General features: G+C 46.5%; 2 protein-coding genes across 4 annotated transcripts in view; one reads left to right on the top strand and one right to left on the bottom strand.

The window, feature by feature from the left end:
• Positions 1 to 18878, bottom strand: part of DOCK1 (dedicator of cytokinesis 1) — a 556534-nt gene that overhangs the window by 298229 nt on the left and 239427 nt on the right. The window lies entirely within an intron of this gene.
• Positions 1 to 18878, top strand: part of INSYN2A (inhibitory synaptic factor 2A) — a 62742-nt gene that overhangs the window by 26123 nt on the left and 17741 nt on the right. For both annotated transcript variants that reach the window (XM_002698567.6, XM_015460787.3), the window contains one exon: positions 18069 to 18140. In XM_002698567.6, coding sequence (XP_002698613.2) covers positions 18069 to 18140 — 72 coding nt within the window. The remainder of the gene's footprint in view (positions 1 to 18068; positions 18141 to 18878) is intronic.

Here is an 18878-nt window from a genome sequence, read left to right as displayed (position 1 = left end):
GGACAGAAGTGCTGGGGGATACTGATACATTTTTAACCACTGACTCTCGAGGGACGGGGGAGTAAGCCGCATTTGCTGATTTCCATGGTGTGAATGCTATGGTGGCCAGAATCAACCAGCTCACAAAATCCTGAAAATTTAACCTTCTGTTGCCCTGAGCCCTAGACCAATTCTCCGAAGGGTGTGCCCTGGACAGTCGCTTTAAAGGAGGAATTCACAGGACTCATTTTATGTACTCAATCTGAGCTGGAGAATAGGAGTTTTAGTAGAATGAGGAATTCACGGGACTTACTTTATGTACTCAATCCAAGCCAAGAAATGGTATCTTTGCATCTCATGATGAAAAATGGGAAAACTCACTCTACTGTACGTAGATGATTACGTACTCATTATGTAACCCGACAAGGAGTCTCATGACCAAGTTAAAATACTGGGAAACACTCCAAGTCATCACCCGTGAAGGATGATCAGAATCCGGGTTCAGTCCACTTCACCCCCCACCCCCAAATCAACGAGAAAAGACCTGCTTTGTATAAAACTGTATCCACAGCCGGAGGAGTCTCAGTGAGGGCAGGAATGCTGTGTGCACTGCCAAGCTCACTGCTTTAAAACCAAGTGACACATTTTGTCCCCAAGTTCCCACTATATCATAGGCTTGACCCAGGCCCAGCAAGGCCTCAGGCTTGCTCTTGTGGGTGAAGTCAGGACCCAGCGAAGGAAGACAGAGTACGCTGAGCTTGGCTCAGTGTGGCTGTGTGCAAATTATATTGAATGTCTAACTTGAATAGAACTTCTTTGCACTGTTGAGCTTGTTTATGTAAACTCACTATAGAGTTTAAACTGCATTACCAAGTCTGCCAGGCAAGCCGTGTATAACAGTTCTTCCTCTGTGCATAGAAATTTCTGTATCACAAACCAAGACCATTTTCAGTAGCTTCCAAATTACTTTTCAGAAGGGACTCTTTCATGACTCTCGTTTGATTATACCGATTTCTGAAAGGCCTCAGCAGAGAAAGTTTTCAGTGTAGGCAAGTTAATCTCAGCGAGCTTCAATTCCACCTTCTATTAAGCAGGGATGCTGGAAGCTTAAAGATGCTGTCCACAGAGGTCACTAAGAAAGGGCTCTGTCCTGAGACACTCATTTCCATGGGATGCATTCTGTAAGTGGGTAGATGTGCAAAAAGTGTTTGAAACCCTGCCTTTTTTAGCCCCTTGTAGAACGTCTGGGCAATTCACGAAAACGGCTCCCTTTATGCAGTGCAGGCAGCCTTTGATCCCTCTATTTGCGTGAATGCCAAGAATGATCCTGCTTATTTCAAAGCTCTCAGCATTATTCTTGTCTCTTCCCGGGAAGTTCAGAGTCACACAGACTATCTAAATGAGCCACAAATGTCGTCGTTGAAAGCTGAGAAGCAGGCAGATGGGACACTGAGTTTAGACACCCAGCCAATTCTTCTAACGGTGGTAATTCCCCAGGGCAGCCGTGGGCTGCTGGGCAGGTGACCCCCGACCCAGGACTGTGGGGCCATTGCCCTTGGCTCAAGTGCTGCACCTTCACCAGGCATCTGGCAGAGACGGCTGCTCACTGCTAACACGCTGGCACCCACACATTTCATGTCTTGAGGGACTCATTGGCTGGTGACAACCCCATGGTATTCTGGTCTTTGGAGAAGACCTGCAAACAAGATGGGAAGCTTGATCCCAGCCATCCAGCAAGAAGGAAGGATCTGCTGTTGCCCAGAATGTAATGGGCCCTTTCGTTGGTCGGGTCTCTCCTAGCATCCTGGTGGTTCAGTGGCAAAGAATCCACCTGCAATACAGGAGACCCAGGTTTGATCCCTGGGTCGGAAAGATCCCCTGGAGGAGGGCATGACAACCCATTCCAGCATTCTTACCTGGAGAATCCCATGGACAGAGGAGCCTGGCGGGGTACAGTCCATAGGGTTGCAAAGAGTCAGACACGACTGAGTGAGCATTCCAGCATCAGCCAGGCGTCACCTGCCGGCTTAGGTGTGTGTGGAAGAGGGAGGAACAGCCGAACCAGGTCACACGGGCCCCTGAGATGTGACTAACGGGCAGACAGGAAACCCTAAAGCTCCGGGGGCTCTGTACTGACTCAGAGCAGATGTGGGGCCATCGTGTAAGAGGAGGAAATCTTAAATAACCAGGAAGCCCCAGGAGCCTCGTAGCCTGCAGTGGCGGTGGTTTAGTTGCTTAGCTGTGTCCAACTATTGCAACTCCATGGACTGGAGCCCGCCAGGCTCCTCTGTCCATGGGATTCTCCAGGCCAGAATTCTGAAGTGGGTTGCCACTTCCTTTTCCAGGGGATCTTCACAACCCAGGGATCGAACCTGGGTCTCCTGCTTTGGCAGGCAGATTCTCCATGGACTAAGGCACCCACCAGGGAAGCTGCAGCAAGGGTTCTAATTCCAGTGCTTCAGTCTCCCCGCCATGGGCTCTTTTTCAGCCTCCCTGGGAAGGGGGTTTTTCCATGGCAGGGATCCAGGGCACGCAGCGATAGGAAAACACGAGCCAAGGGAATCGCCCTGAGATCAGGGGCCTTTGAGAACAAAGCTCTTGGTGGGCTTGCAGGCATAGGAGATAGGAATAAAGATCTAAGGGACGGTAGACCCAGCGTGGAACCCTGCAGTCATGTTTGCTGAACTTTGTTTTTCATTTTAATCACTGAAAAGGAAGCCACAGAATGGGTGCAGGTGTGTGCAGAGCGTGTACATGTAGACATAAGGACCTGAGCCTACAGGACCTGTGTTTTTAAGAGATTTCAGGGTCAGTTTCCAATGTAACAGACGTCAGCAAAATTTTTCTGCAAAGGGGCAGATAGTATCTATTTCAGGCTTTGCGGGCCATGTGGTCTCTATTCAAATGATTCAGATCCACCACTACATCATGAGCACAGCCGTACACAGTACATGTATGAATGGATACGACCATGGTTGCATGAAACGTCACAAAAACAGGCGCAAGCCGGACGTGGGGCATGGGCCAGTTTGCCAGCTCCTGCGACATGGTCTTGTAAATGTAGGGACCACAGTTCCCCAGCTAGAAACCAGGTTACCATATCGGGCGCAGGGCAAACTCAGAGGTGAGTGTCCTACAGACGGTGTATCGTTCATTCACAGGTTCAGAAGGCTTCTGTTAATAGCAAGAGTCTCCAAGTGTTGTTACTGTGCCAGCCGAGGGCCGGGGGTGCGGGGAGGTACTCGTCAAAGAACGCAGGCCCTCCTCTGAAGAGTCCACGGGTCACTGACACTCATCTGTACTAGCCTACACTTAACTGCTCACCAGCCCATAAAACCGGAGAAGGCAATGGCAAGCCACTCCAGTACTCTTGCCTAGAAAATCCCATGGATGGAGGAGCCTGGTAGGCTGCAGTCCATGGGGTTGCTACGAGTCAGCCGCAACTGAGCGACTTCACTTTCACTTTTCAGTCTCACGCAATGGAGAAGGAAATGGCAACCCACTCCAGAGTTCTTGCCTGCAGAATCCCAGGGATGGCAGAGCCTGGTGGGCTGCTATCTATGGGGTCGCACAGAGTCGGACACGACTGAAGCGACTTAGCAGCAGCAGCAGCCCATAAAACCGTCAGGATTCTGCTGGGGAACTCTGTGTGTGTGTGTGCCTCCACACACATGTCTTATACACATACCTATAATTTCTATGTATATACATACACGACATAAAAAAGGCCTCCCTCTCCCACCAGCAGCAATCAGAGGTCATCTCCACACCCAGTCATACGACGTGACCTGCTTTCACCTAGGTATCGATGCTAGATGGAGGGAAATTACATCCTGGCTTCACCTGTGTCCTTCTATTGACAAATCCCTCAGCATCAGGCAGTCTTCAGAGAGCCCTGTCGGGGGATGAGAAATCTCTCCGAATTTCCTCTCATTACCCATGCCCAAACAGAATAAATACTGCATCGAAATTACACAGGAAGCATAAGGGGGCAATTTAATTTCAATCACAGCACAGAAAGAACCCACAGGAAAACCCAGCATCACCACCACAGCTAGGGAGCTGCCTGGGGTCACCGAGGTCCCAGCAGGAGGCATGGGGGCCCCCATCTCAGAGCGCAGGGGAAGTTGAACACCTTAGGTGACCCTGTCTCAGGGTGGCTGTGTGCCCTTCTAGGAGGAGACTGGGTTCCTTTTGCCCAGATGCACCCACGTAGCTGAGATGGAGGTCTTCCACCTGGTTAGCTGGAACGGCCACGATTTCCAACAGGGGCGAGGGTGGGTGCCCTTGCGGTCTGCTGAGGATCCTGGCAGACAGATGTCTCTGGACTGTTGAGAACTGTCCGGGCAGTGCGTCACAGAACAGAGTGCTGTGAGCCGCGGAGCGAGGCGGTGCTCAGCTCCGAGCTCAGAAGCAGAAAGGTCCTCCCCTGGCCGCCGCACTCCTGTCCCTTCCTGCTTCAACAGGATGGGCATGTCAGAGCTTCATTTGCTAATGTTCTCGAGACATCAGTTTCAGTGTCTCTGCCCATTTCTTGCAACCCCCAATATTTTAAAACATGCCACCCAGCAGACGAAGGTTCCCTCCTCCTGTGTTTTTGGCCGAGGTTCCACAGCCAGCCAGTCCTGAGCTGGAGACTTTGTGCCCGTCCTCCCTGCGGTACCTGTGCTCGGAGATGGTTATTACCCTCTCCAGCCTCAGCTTCTGACTCTGAAAGAAGGCTGAGAACACCAGCCTCCTGGGCTTCCCGGAGACATTAAGTAGCATACGGAGGACCAGGCCCTCAGCCCAGGGCTGTGTGCGCAAAGTCGCATCCTTCCAAGTTGTTTTGTTGCTGAGACGCAGCCTTGCAGGTGCGAAAACGCAGGCAAGTGATCCAAGGGTGCAGGTGGGACACTTTGGAGAGAGATTCTTGCTTTCCTCTACAGGTGGGTTTCCTTCCAGGGATTAGTGGCAGGGCTGAGGATTACAGAAGGAAGAGATCAGGCTTTGTACTTGCTTTCAGAGAACTGTGCAGGCCAGGGTTACTTGGTGTCATGGACGAGACAGCTGACGTGGACTCAGGCACGCGGGCTTGTTCCCAGCTCAGCCCCGCCCCTCTGAGCCCCTCCGCAGGAAGGCAGGACGGTCCACAGGAGACGAGGGACCCCAAGGGTCCTTTCTGATCTAAGAACGGATTCTCCAGAGAAGTCCAAGAACTTCATAATCTCAGCCAGTGCCGCAAAAGACACATACAAGTTGGGAGAGAGAGAGAGAGCAACACACCCCTCTATGGACGCTGGTTAACAAATGCGTATATGGTAGTCCCTCTGTTAGGCTTTCTTTCTTCCCGTCACTTCATTCATCCTTTATCTCTCCCACGGCTACACATGCTGCAACCGGCCTCTGTCCTTCTAGCTCACAAGCCTTTGAATAGCTTTCAGGGAAACCCCCCTTTTTTTCTTCTATAACTAACGGCTTTTATATACTTGTGATAAAATATTCAAGTTCCAGAGTCCAAGTATAAGTTATCGTGTTTATGATTTTGAAATATAAGCACACATCGTATTCTCTTCCACCATTCTCTTTATTTGATCCACAGGGCTGTGCCGAATCTTTTCTGCGGCTTAAATTTATATAACATTGGAAATACTATTTTTGAGTTCTTGAACAATAATAATCCTTTCCATCCTTAATATGAAAAATGAAGCATATATATTTGTGAGGCTATAAAACAGTTTCCAAACTCTTGCTTTGTACTTCATGTAGGTATCACACATACTTGAAAATACAATTTAAATAATCTTCCTGTGCAGAATCCCAAAGGAGATTTCAAATACCTCCCTAGCCTTTTAAGTTGGTAGGTGAATAAAAGCCTTGCCACTGAGGCACTAGGCAATTCAGACACCCCGTTTGTAGGTAAAATGAGCAATTCAAGGCATGACATGAACGTTTATGGAATTTATGGATTTGTGTCCCAGAATTTGGATTAAAAGAGAGAGAGAGAAATGAAATGCAAGTTCTACTTTTCAAATACTTTTTTTTTAATCCCATGCAATTTCTGCTAAGCTATGCAAAAATGGTTTGAGCTCTATTTCCCGCTGCGCTCTGGGGGCCAGTTCCACTGAAATGACTGTCTCTGGGCAGAGCACCAACAAAGCTCTTCCATTCTGAGCTCCTACAGTATAGTGGCCATTCTGCACTGTCTCATTCAATCCCCAAAATAAAACTGTAAGGTAGGAGTTGTTTTGACCAGGAAACTAAAGTTTGGATATGTCAGTAACATCCCCAAGGTCAAAAGACTGGAGCGAAACAGTACAGACAGGACTCACCTCTAGACCCATCACGCCCCAGTAGCATCTTCTCCCTCCTCCGAAAATGGGAAACATGCGTGTCTGCACAGACTTGAAGGCGCTTTTGCGGTCCTGCAATTCTGAGTTCTTCCTTATACTTGAAAGGGTCAAGAGAGTCCCGCTCTCAGACCCAGTAAGGTCCCTGAGAATTTATGTCCTGGAGAAAGCATACTTGAACCCTGGAGGCAGCAGAGAGCACCTTGGAAAGGATCCCAGTAATAAAGTATGGTTTTCAGGATTCCTAATCAGTAAGAGGAGTCCCCTCCATGAGGTTGTTTCAGAAAAATCAAAGCCATTGCTCTAGAAGTCCAGGTACTGATCCATCCATGAGCAGCCTTCCCTGGGGAAGCCACTTCAAAGCTTTCCCATACCGCCTTTCACCTGAGTGTCTTGGTGAGTGACCACCTCATGCCACCCAGGCTCTACTTTAACCAAATTTATGTCCAAATGTATGTGAACAAACACCAAAGAAAAGTCCTCAATAAACCATAAAAGCAAGCAAACGTATTTTGAAAGCCATATTTGAACAGACAATTATGAAAAATGAGTTCCTCTAGGTAAAGAAAGTCTAAAAATGGGCATATTTCGACCAAACATGGAGTCAGATTCTTTTGCCAGTATCTCACTGGTTATAGCACTAGACTATCTCCCCAGATAAAAGTCTCATAATTGGATATCAAGAATTTTATAAATGATGACACCAAAATTTAAAGATTTTAATCTTCAGCTACAAGAGCTCTGAACCATTTGTTCAAAAAACAAGCACAATGTCAAGCCTCTGAAACAAAGCACAAAAGCTTCACGAAGAGGAAGTTCTGATTTAAGATTGTTAACTAATGTGCTCTAAAAAATACATCAAAAGAAATTACAGATCAAAGATGAAAGCTCTGTGGTTATTTACCGTCGGAGCCACTGCCCCATGCACATCATTAATGCTTTCAAACTAAAACCTCTGAAAGTGAGATAAGTGGCAATACTAGAGCTGGAGAAAGTGGCATTCCAGAAGGAAAATCTGTTTTCATGCAGTATACTCACATTCCTATTTTCATTCAAGTTTGGTAGCCAGTGCCACCAAGATTCATTTTCATTAATTTTCAATAAATTATAGCTTTAGCTTTATCTCTCCTCCAGGAAATAAGTTAATCAACTCAGCTTCAGCTCAACCCTAAAAAAGTTTTTTCCTTTATTAATAGTTACTCCTGATGCCCCGTAGGGCCAGTGACGTTTCTGTCATTATTGTCATCATTTTGCAACTAGCGTCTCCTTGATTTCAGAAACATATGAAACTATAAGCTTTGCCCTCCCTACTAGCATCTCCTTGATTTCAGAAATACATGAGAGAAACTGTAAGCTTTGCCCTATTTGTAATATAACCAGGCAGTTCTATGTGAAAATAATAATTACCAGCTGCCCCAGTTTTTACATATTATGCTTTTATTGCATGGAAACAGGGTTAGAAAACACTAAAGAAAAAAGACCTGCCCTAACGAGAGTGTTCAGCTCTGAGTCTGTCTCTGTCCAAACCGGCACACAATTCTGATAGGAGCAATGATGACTATGCAATAATAAGGATATATCCCGTCTTCGTCATGACGAAGCAGAGAGCTGGGGCAGGGCCTGGGGAGAAGCAAGGCCCAGGAGAAGCGGCGCTGGAGGAGGGGCAAGGTGGCTGAGGGGGAAAGCAACAGGGACCGCCTGGCTCCCGCCGACCCCCGGGGGAGGGGGACCGCGTGGCCCGGACCTCCACATGCCTGCAGCCACGCTGCACCACTCACCACCATTCCTGTTTCCCTTTCATTCTTTGTAATGAACACAAGCATTAAAAGCCTCCCAAACAGTCAGAGCCTCCCAGAATTATAGTGTCACCACATCTGGGGAGCTGCTGGGCCAATAAAAGTTAATTTGACAACAGCGTCTAAAGAAAAGCCACTGAGTTCATTATGAATAGAGTGTTTCTCACCGAAACTCGTTCGCCTGGATTGCTTCTGGGATGAAGAACTGACGTCTCCCCGGGGTCAGCAGGGGAGCTGGTTTAGGTGCAGACTAAGCCATTTATTTTAATGACTGAGTGTGGGAAGCAGGAGATGACTGACCTCTTCCACTTGTTTGGGGGATATTTACGATGGGATCGTGGTAATACGTTAAGACAGATGTTTTCACCTGATCCAGCCAGGAACATCGCAGAATTGACCCTACTGTGGGTGGGTATCAGTTAATCCTGGAGAACACTCAGGCAGATTCTTCATTCATTCATTCACTCGTCCATTATTCAGAGTATTTCTGAAGCACTCACTACACTTCAGACCCCAGTGTGAGCACTAAATATCCGTCAGGGAACCGACAGAGAAAGCTCCCTGCCCTCAGAGTGCTGATGTCATGGAAGGGGAGACAGATTAGAAAGCAAAGCCATAATTTTCTGGCATGTTCCATGGTGAGAGGTTTAAAGCAGAGAAGGGAGTAGGGTACTCACTTTCTATTAGTCAGGAAAGAAGCTGCATTTTTGAAGCACACCTCCAGCCCTGCTCTCTGGAAGGCACCAAACTACATGTTGGGTGGGACGGGGGAGACAGAGGAAGTCACGTCTGTGGCCACCAAGATGCTCTCGGTCACACGGGAGCAAGACATCTCTGCTGGACAAGGTCAGCATCCACTGTGGAATGCTCTGGAAGAGAGTCACAAAAGGGTGCTGGAGATTGGCCAGAAGCCATCCGAGCTGCTGACGAGTGACCAGAGGAGCTGGTCCAGGCCATGGATGCTGGCATGAACGAGTACAGAAATTGCCCCATGGAAATAGGGCTTCTGCTGGAGGCCATACAGCTTACTCCCTTAACGTAGAAGCAAATCCTTTACCTTGGAAACATATGTGCTCTAGATTTGAAGTGTCTTGTGGGCAAGGTCTGTGTTTTATTCATCCAAGCAACTGCTCCCCAACAAAGGGCGGTGCACGAAGTTGAGAATAGGAAGCATCCAGTGATCTGAGCATGCAAACACAGTGAAAGCCATACAGTTATTTTGGCTAGTTTAGAGTACGTGCTTGGAAGTCTGTCATCAGAACACTGCATGAGTGCTCGCTCAATCACGGCCGACGCTTTGACCCCATGGACTATAGAGCCCGCCAGGCTCCTCTGTCCATGGAACTATCCAGGCAAGAATACTGGAGTGGGTTGCCATTTCCTCCTCCAGGGGATCTTCCTGACCCAGGGATCGAACCTGCATCTCCTGCCTTGGCAGGCGGATCCTTCACCTCTGTACCACCTGGGAAACCCCAAGCAGGACACTACATAGAAATGACCATGATTCCTGAAAATTACCCAGGTGTGTTTAATAAGCTCATATGGGGTTTACATAAACAGCTAGTTCATCAAGAGTCCACATCTCAGTTCCTGACTGGGAGAATGGTGCATGTATAATTCTGAGAACTTCACCGTCCAGTGGAAAAAAATTAAGAGTAAGATGATGAGGGATTAGAAGGGGAAGTGGAAGGCAAAAGATCCAGCTCAAGCTGTGATTGGGCTATGTTCCAAAAACATCATTTCTAAGCAACTTGTTTGGACCACAGAGCAATTTGCAAAAAACCAAAATCATACATGCTGTCGGGGTTCCCAGGCCAGCCGTTGGGGTTCCCAGGCCAGCCGTGAAATGTTTTCTGGCTGTATTGAGACTCAACACAGAATGCTGTAAAATCTAAGGATCTAGCTCGTAGAGTCATTATTCCTTCTAACATGGGACTCCAAAAATAGATCTCCTTTAATGGTTTCAACCAGAGCAACTCTTATTTTATACAAATGACCTCTGGAACATACATATTCAAACTCAGGGGGGATCACATGAGTGTGTCTGGAAAGAAGTATTTAATATCCTTAAATCTAAATGAGAACCCTTTTCTACAAAAAAGAAGTCCAGAGCAGAAAAAAGAGGAAGCCGGTAGTTAATGGTGCTGGCCTTACTCTCTGACCTCATGCCTACAGGCAGTAGAGAAGGGGAAGAGAGAAACCAGGGTCCTAGAATAAGTGACTGCTGGCTGAAACTCTCTAAATACAGACAATGCAGCCATTATAATCAGGAAACGCTAATGCAGTCACTGCCCTACCATACTCATCGCACTGAGTATGGAAACACGGGTCTTTTAAAATTTTCTGTAAATGTCAAGGAAGAGCTGCCAAACTCCAGTGAAACAGAGATCAATCCTCATAGACCGACTGAGACAAAGTTACCTTCCCAAATCATTTCATTTTTCATTTGCTCTGTCATTCACCATTCCGTGTATCCTAAACCTTGATTGCCACCTCTCCCGCGACCGACAAGCCAGGTTTTGGCTGGGCAAACAGAGAAGACAAAGCATGCCAGGACAGTACCAAATGCTATGAGTTCTGGTGGAAGGAAGTCACTGGGAGCTGGCTAAAGGGGACCTGAAGAGCAGGTGATGGCAAAGACTGATGCACTGCCGACTGCACTAAGAAGGCAGACATAAAGAATTCTCAGAAGGGTTCAAAACAACTGACCCACTTAGACACGGCTAAAGGCGGGGGAAAGCAGAGGGTGGCGCGAAGGTTTGGGGGGGTCACTGTTAGTCTGTGTTTCTCAAAACGCAACCTCAGTTTTTAAAACACACTGCTTTGTCAGCTTGGGGATTCTAGGCCACTAATGAACAAAGAATTGCTCAGCCTAACATAGCAAACCTGCCACTGGCTAGAAAAAGGCTCCTCTCAGCTACTGGAAAAAAAGGGGACCTAGTCAGACCATCACCAATGAAGGCCAGTATTGCCTTCTACTGACCAGTGGGTGTTCTCGGTGTTTGTTAGGAAAATCGACTTCATGTTTTTTCAACAAATTTACATTGGATGTTCCCCAAATCCTGGCACTTAGCAGCTCAAGTGAATACAATAGATATAATTGAGTTTCCATAGATAAATGAGGAAATTCCAGACACACTTGAACCACCCAACAGCTGATACAGGAACTAACTACAATTTCAGGGCATAATCTGGCAAATTCCTAGTGAGAACTCAGACTTAAAAAAGCAGCCAAAACTACTGGCAGAGGTGGGCTTAAAACGTAGGACAGGGTCTGTGAAAACAGCTGAGCCTGACTCTTTGAAATTTCATTTCCCCCAACAAAAACAGAGGTATCACTTAATGCCTCTAAATTAATGTCACTTTGAGACTATTAAGCAGAAAAGCCCTTTAAGATGCTGATATAAATGATGGCTCAGTTATCAAGAAAGCGCAGCTGGAGCACAAACCTGGCCTAGACTAAGGAAAGGAAAAAAAAAAAGTTTTTGGCACACAGTGAGAAAGAACAAGAAAGATCAAAATTAGGAGAATAAATTAAACAGGGGCATAAAATGATCACTGAGAGCAGTGACCACTGTCTAAGCAAAGAGCCTAACACCCAGCTTTGAGTTAATTCAAAGTGACAGCTCCAATACCCTATGTAACCAGTATTTTGAAGACCCCAATTAAAGGATCACATCCTGATTCTAGCACACATGTCTTTTGCTTACATGCTAGGAGATCTGAACTTACTGTAAATCACCACGTCACTTAAAAGACGAACAACTTGGCAGCGGGGTCTCCTGTGCCTCTGTCCTGTGCCCCGAAGCCGAGGTGGAGGAGGGCCCCCTCTGGGGGATGCTGGTTGAGAGCAGGATTCTTTTCTGAAATCTAAAACCAAACACTCCATCCACAAGCCCCCGGGGAAACACGAGAAGAGAATTTTCCTTGGAATTTAAGATCTTCTGGAGAAAACAGGGCTGAGGGACGGGGCAGGAGAAGCATGCGGGAAAGTCAATCCAGTGCCCGTGATCACAGTTCGCTACCCCAGAATCATTCCCACTTGCCAGCCATGCTCCTCCCGAGACGCTTTTAACTTTGTTGGAACTTTGCTTCTGATAGCAGGCACAGTCAGAGACCTCTTTTTTTTTCCTTTTCCTGACCTTTTCACCAGTTTTCTTGGGGGGCGGGGGATGGTAGAGACACGCAGTTGTCAGTCTCGTCTCAGGCCCCATCTTCAAGGTCTCAGAGACACTGAGCCACTCGGATATGGGGCCAGGAAGAAAGCCTTCCGTGACCTTTCTCTGACATTTCGCAGCACCCTCTCCTACCCCCCAGGGCTCTGGTATCTTAGATCTCCCTGTGAGGCCTTCATGAAAAGGCAGATGCTGCCTGTCACCGGCTCCTCATCCCTACCTCCCAGGACACAGCCGTGGTCCAGCTCAGGCGGAAGCTGGCTGACATCTTTCTGCCTTGATCATTCTATGGCTTTGTTACAAACCTTGCCACACCAGCTCTGCCCTTTGCCACCCCTTCTTCATTTTTTTTTTTTAATCCCAGTCCTCCTTGTCTCTTTTGTTGTTGACCTGCAACAAGAATAACAGAAGACTTACAGACCCTGAATTGTTAGCAGTGCCGTCTATTTTATATAAATGGGCAAAAGTATATTTTTACATTCACAAAATTTTTATAATGACAACTAATGAATTGGAGGAAAAAAGAATTGGGGCAGATGTCTGCAGAAGCCAAAGGTAGCTAGAGAAACTGGTGAGATGCATTCTGAATTAAACCTAAATATTCTAGACCATTAAAGAAAGGAAGACCCTATGTTTTCTTCAAAAGGGGGTGCCTTAACTAGAGTTCTGTGCTGTCTTCTATAACAGACATTCGTTATACTTTCTTTAAAGTACAGCAAGGTCTTCTGAAGAAATCTGTTTCACTACAAAGCAGAAGTGGAAATGACTCTCAAACTGGACTCCACCAAAAACTGCTTTGTAAAATTAGCTTGAGTAACGCCTTCTGATATAAGAAATCAAGAACAATAATCCCTCTTCTGTGAGCTATCAACCAAGTCCATGCTTTTACATCCCTATTAATTTCCTAATTTGGGTCTAGTGTCCTTTACCTTTCAATAAAGCCCACCCTGACCAGTGAGTGTCCAAAGGGCATCAGGCAAGGAGAGGATCAGGGTTCCAGAAATGTCCCTGGGACAGAACTGTGATCTGCAAGGATGGGTGTCAGGAGGTCAGAGAAACAGAAAATAAAGCATCTTGGACTCTTGGCGCTGTCCTTGGTGCTGAATGTCATACTTTCTGCACCCGCCTCTCTCCGTACCTCCCCAGGTAGTACACATTGTTGAGTACAGGGAATACTAACAAATGGCAACTAACTGTAAAGGGACAATAAACAGCAAGTGTTGTAAAGATCAGTGCATTAAAAAAAAAAAAAAAAACTCCACGTTTACAATAAACGTGCTTATCATTGGGATCCAAAGAGGCTCACACTAGGAAGTAAGTGAGGACCAAAGTGTTCATAATTTATGCATTTCACTTGCTTATTGCACTCAGTTGGATTTTTTCCCATAGATTTTTCTGTTACTGGACTTCAATACGGGAGCACAGAGACTGACCGCCTTATTTGATTAATAAAATAATACTGGCCAAACACCCAGAGTGTACCAGGCATTATGGCAGACATGGGTTATAAACCTACCAAAGGTATAAGTTCTTCAAAATAAAAGAGGAGAGAGCTTTATAAAGATAGCAATTAATGTGCAAGACAGAATGTGTCATTTTTGATCAAGATGTTCTTCCTCTGCAGCTGTGATATCAATGATCCGAGCTCTCTCTTCTCCAAACTTCTAACCACAAAAGACCTCTAGCCATACCATCTCTGGAGAAGTCTCTGCCCCAGCAGCTCAGTTTCTGGACTGCTTCTCTTCATGGCAATGGCCATCCACAAAGATAATCATTCCAAGTATTGCTTTTATGACTTGTTTCCAAGTGAGAAGGAAAACAGGGGCATTCCATAATGGCATTCTGTGTTCCCTGTCCTGTAGAAAGAACTTATCTGTTTGGTCTGCATTTGGAGAACACATGCATTCAGATGCTGCAACACAATCATTATTTTGACCATAAAATTATCAGCGAAGCCAAACCCTACATCTTGGAAGCCCCAGGGACAATTAGATGGATTATCAAAGCAATAAGCACACTAGATTATACACATTCAGTCCTCTGTAAAGAACACTCTCGTGTTTAATAAAACTGCAGTGGACATACCTTGACTGACAACAGCTACTGAAGGCAGCCTGTGACTTAACCACAGGATACAAGGGCAACACTTTAACTTTTATCCACAAATTAATCTCTCATCGATAGCCATTTTTATGAACTACATTTTTGGACTCCAAACATCTGAACCCCTTCAAAAACAAAAGGTCCCAAACAAACATCTTGAAGGGTCTTCCCAAGGAAAGTTCATGGCAATGAGATCCTGAAAATACTTCTCATGTACGGTGGAAATTTGATGGACCACCAATTTTTCATTTAAATTAGCTTTAAAAAAAAAAGTGACCACAGACATGTTTCCCTATAAGGTAGATATTATGACTCACTTGCTTCTAATCAACAAACATCAGCACACCATGCTGTATTTCAGGAATGAGTGAGTTAGGATGGGTTATAAAGAAAAGAAGGAAGAAAAAGGAAATTGAATGAAAATTATATTTTAGAAGGAGAAGAGTAAGAGTTAAAGTTAAGAGGAGATATGTTCTGTGTCATCCTGGGCTCTACGTATAAAAACACAGTGGCTTCCCATTACATGTAAAGCAGATGTCCAGAGAGTTTCCTATTTTACATGATCTGATCTCACCTCCCTCCTCTCTCGTGTGCTCCTGATTTTCCAGCCACACTGGCTCTTTTTCTGGCAGACATGCCAACATCATTCCCATTATGATGTTCACAAGTGATGGTCCTTTTGTTTGCAAAACTCATCTTTAGATCTGGAGATGACTACCTGCTCTTTTATTATCACCCAGTTCTCTATCCAGATGCAAGGTCCTCGGTGTGTGAGCCAAAGCCACCCTCCCACAACATGTCCTTAACAGAGCAGCATCCAAACCCTTTCTTTCATTCATCCATCTGTTTACACATCGCCCATCTGGTTCTCCCAGTGTGTTTTAAGCTTCCTGAGGACAAGGACTCGATCTTATTCCAGAATGTCTCCTTGGTAGGCAGAGTAAGGTCTGACACCTAATAGGCACTTAATAACTATTTGCCTACTGACTATAACAGCGCAAAAGTGTGTGCTTTTTGCAAAGTGATAAGAACAGTCTGTTCAGAAAGGTCTTTAAAAAGAGCAATTTATCACTGAAGAGCCCCAAGGTCCGGGAAGACAGTTCTCTCGTGCATTTCGGGTGCCTGAAGCCTTTGTCCCGTCGCTGCTGGATTCACTGACTACCCCAAGCTGCCAGTTACACCCAGTGCAGGACACGGGCCCCGAGGCTGGAGCAGGTCACAGAGCATCGGAAGCCTGGGGTCCAAGAATAATGAGATCCCAGACCTGAAGTGTTGCTGTATTCTCCTCTGTAAAATGAGCTAGCGTAATTAACTGCAGGACTCAAGGCTCTAATGTAAGTGAGACACTTGGGAACTCCACAATCCTGGGCGAGGAAGGGGTGTGGTGCTGATGAGAATTGATGGCGATTTGAGATCTGTCCTGAGGTCTTGAGCAGGAAGGTTCTGCAAGCGTGGAAGTTGGACGTTCTGCAGAGCCAAGTAAGAGTGCCCCTCTAATAATGGTTAGGAAATGCCCCTGATGTCCTCTGTTTTCTTTTAAAATCCTAACCTGTAGAATGTGACACAGACAACTATCATGCACCCTCTTCCCGGCTGGTGGTTAGCTTACACTAGTGCAGTAGGCAGAGCTGCAGCCCCTCGTCTGCAGCCCAGCCCCACAGCAGGACCGCAGGTCCTGCAGCAGATGCGTCATTGCTAGATGTGTGCTCAAGTCCTGTGCTTATTACACTGCACACAGCCACTGTGGTGAGACATGAGCTGAGGACCGAGCTCCAGAAAAACCAGTGGGATGGAGAAAGGCCTGTTACATATGATAAGGCATGGGAGAAGGGAGGTAGTGTCAGACAGGGAGGAACCTGGTGTGAGTGTGATAATCTAGAGTCAGGGGGGAAAGCTCAGGAAGAATGTACCCTTGGCGTTTGTTGTCAGGAGGAAAGGGCTAAGGAAAGGGGGGAAGTATGAGGCACAAGCCCTTTCCTGCTCCCCTCCTGACAAAGCCCAGAGGGCAGGAAAAGACCCCAGGGGGGCATTCAAAGGTGCCCTCTATGGGGAACGGAGGTCCACACAAATACAGCCACAGGGCGACTCCAGTTGTGGCTCAAATATCATGGATCGCAGAGACTGGCAACCCTATAGGACAGAATGTGGTCACTTGGTTAATAAACACAATGCACAGAACTCAAAGGTCAAGTTCAAGTTTAGCAAAGCTCGCTGTGAAAACAGCATGGAGGGGAAAAATCCTTTTGTCAAATGTTTATGTAACACCAAACATAATGAGGAAAACAAAAAGTGAGTTTCAATTCAAAACCCATGACGCGAGGAAAGAGACATTTACACAGGGAAGGTGATAAAAATATCCCCTCTGTTGACAGAAAACCTTCTGGGCACTATTATTATGTTGAGTCGCTCTCCAAATGTAAATGTGCCCCCAAAGTGTGTGTCTAAGCCAATTCAGATGGAAGCCCTGCTTCTGCTACTAATCTAACAGGTTCTGGTTATCACGTCTGTCCCTTGGTACAAAGCAATATTCAGAATAAAATAGGCCTGCACATGAAAAGTAAGAGAGAGGATAGGTCAGTCAAAGTGGCAGGAAAAACATCAGGAAAGCTCCCCCAGACTAGCTTTTTTGGGGTGACTGGGCTGAGGAAGACTCAAGAAAATCCTCTCATTAAATCTTTAGGGCTCTGGATGGCAGGAGACCTGGGGGGAGAATGCACACATGCAGATGGGCGGCTGGGTCCCTTCACTGTCCACTATCACAACACGGTCATTGGCTGTACCTCAAAACAAAATAAAAAGTTTGCCAAAGAAAATCTTAACGGCTGTACACCTTTCCAGAATATACTCCCCAAAAAATAAATGAGTAAGGTTCCGTCATTTTAATGAGAGGACGGGGAACACTGCCCTACCGCGCCTCCAACAATGTCTAGTCCGAGCTCTGACAGGCTCAGCAGAGAACACAGCCATAGAGGGTGTCAGAAGGCTTGACAAGGCATCCGATATGCTGCCACACAGGTCAGCACATTTTTTACTCTAAAGAGCTAGAGAGGGAGTATTCCGGAATTTGCAGACCAAGGATATTGTAGCTACTTACGTAAGAATTTTCACCATTTTTTACTTTCAAAATTTAAAACTTTATGAACACTGAAATTTTAATTTCACAAGTTTTCACATGTTCCAAATATTGTTCATTTTTTTAAACCATCTACGAACGTAAAATCCAATCTTAGCATGCTGGATAAAATCAGGCCAAGAGCGGGATTCACCTGAGGACCATAGTCTGCAGACCCCTCCTCTCGAGGGTGAAGAGATTGTGGGGCAGAAACAAGCCATCAGGTCAAGAAGATCTGAGGCTGGTTTCCTTTTCAAGTTTCTTTAAAATGCCATGAATATCACTGCCCTGAAACATCCCCAATTCCCCTTGCTTATAACAAAATCAGAATCTTTGCCTCATCTGCTAGGTTATGTTCACATCCTAGATTTTAATTTAAATAGCAGCCGCAGTGGTTGCCCTGATTGTATACAATGCACACAGAGACCGGAGCGAAGTGGGAAATGCCTGGCTCAGTCTCCACTCCCGCGAGGAGCGATGGCAGTGGGAAAGCGCCTGACGGGAGCCGCGTGCTCTAGAGAGGCCAGGGGCCAGCAGCCGCCACGTGTAATGCTCTCCTGTTCTTATCTTGTAGGCTTTCATATCGGACTGGGCAAGACACAGCTAACTGTGACACATGCAGGAACAGTGCATGTATTATCTATAGGTATGTCAACGTTCTCCTCTTCCCGCTTTGTTATTTTGAGTGACAAATGGTGTTTACCCACGGATGCAAGAATCGTCTGGGGCCCCGCTGGGATGATGACATCAGACAAAAACAAGTCAAGAGCCTTTCCTGACCTTAATTCTAGGCAGCTTCTAAATAAGCAGCCTCAGGCAGAGAGTCACGGGGTGAGGGAGAGCGTGAACCCATGTATCTTGCAAATGCATCTTAGCGGCGTTTCCGAAATTGGTGTAAGTTTGACGGCTTGTTCCCTCAGAATCGATAATCGTGAACACTGTTCTGTGTGTTCCGCAACGGCTGTGAAATATAAGCCCTTCAGATGGTATAGATCAAAGGCTGCAAACCACACTGTATGTGCCAGGAGAACCACCGAAAACCCAGTATGCAGTCTGTTTCCTGCGAACTCAGCAGGATTGTGGCACTTGGGTTCCTTGGGAAATAATCCCCTGTCTAGGGCTTCCCTGCAGCTCAGCTGGTAAAGAATCCGCCTGCAAGGCGGGAGACCCCAGTTTGATTCCTGGGTTGGGAAGTTCCCCTGGAGGAGGGCAACCCACTCCAGTATTCTTGCCTGGAGAATCCCCATGGACAGAGGAGACTGGTGGTACAGTCCACGGGGTTGCAAAGAGTCAGACATGACTGAGCAACAAAGCCCAGGGCTCTGTGTCTGGTCTTACCATTTTTCGATTCCAAGTATATTTAGATTATTCACATTGACAAGAA

The sequence above is a fragment of the Bos taurus genome, chromosome 26 (assembly GCF_002263795.3).
Source record: "Bos taurus isolate L1 Dominette 01449 registration number 42190680 breed Hereford chromosome 26, ARS-UCD2.0, whole genome shotgun sequence".
Classification (NCBI taxonomy): Eukaryota; Metazoa; Chordata; class Mammalia; order Artiodactyla; family Bovidae; genus Bos; species Bos taurus.
The sequence above is the reverse complement of the archived record's forward strand: the minus strand, read 5'-3'. Positions and strand labels throughout refer to the sequence as shown.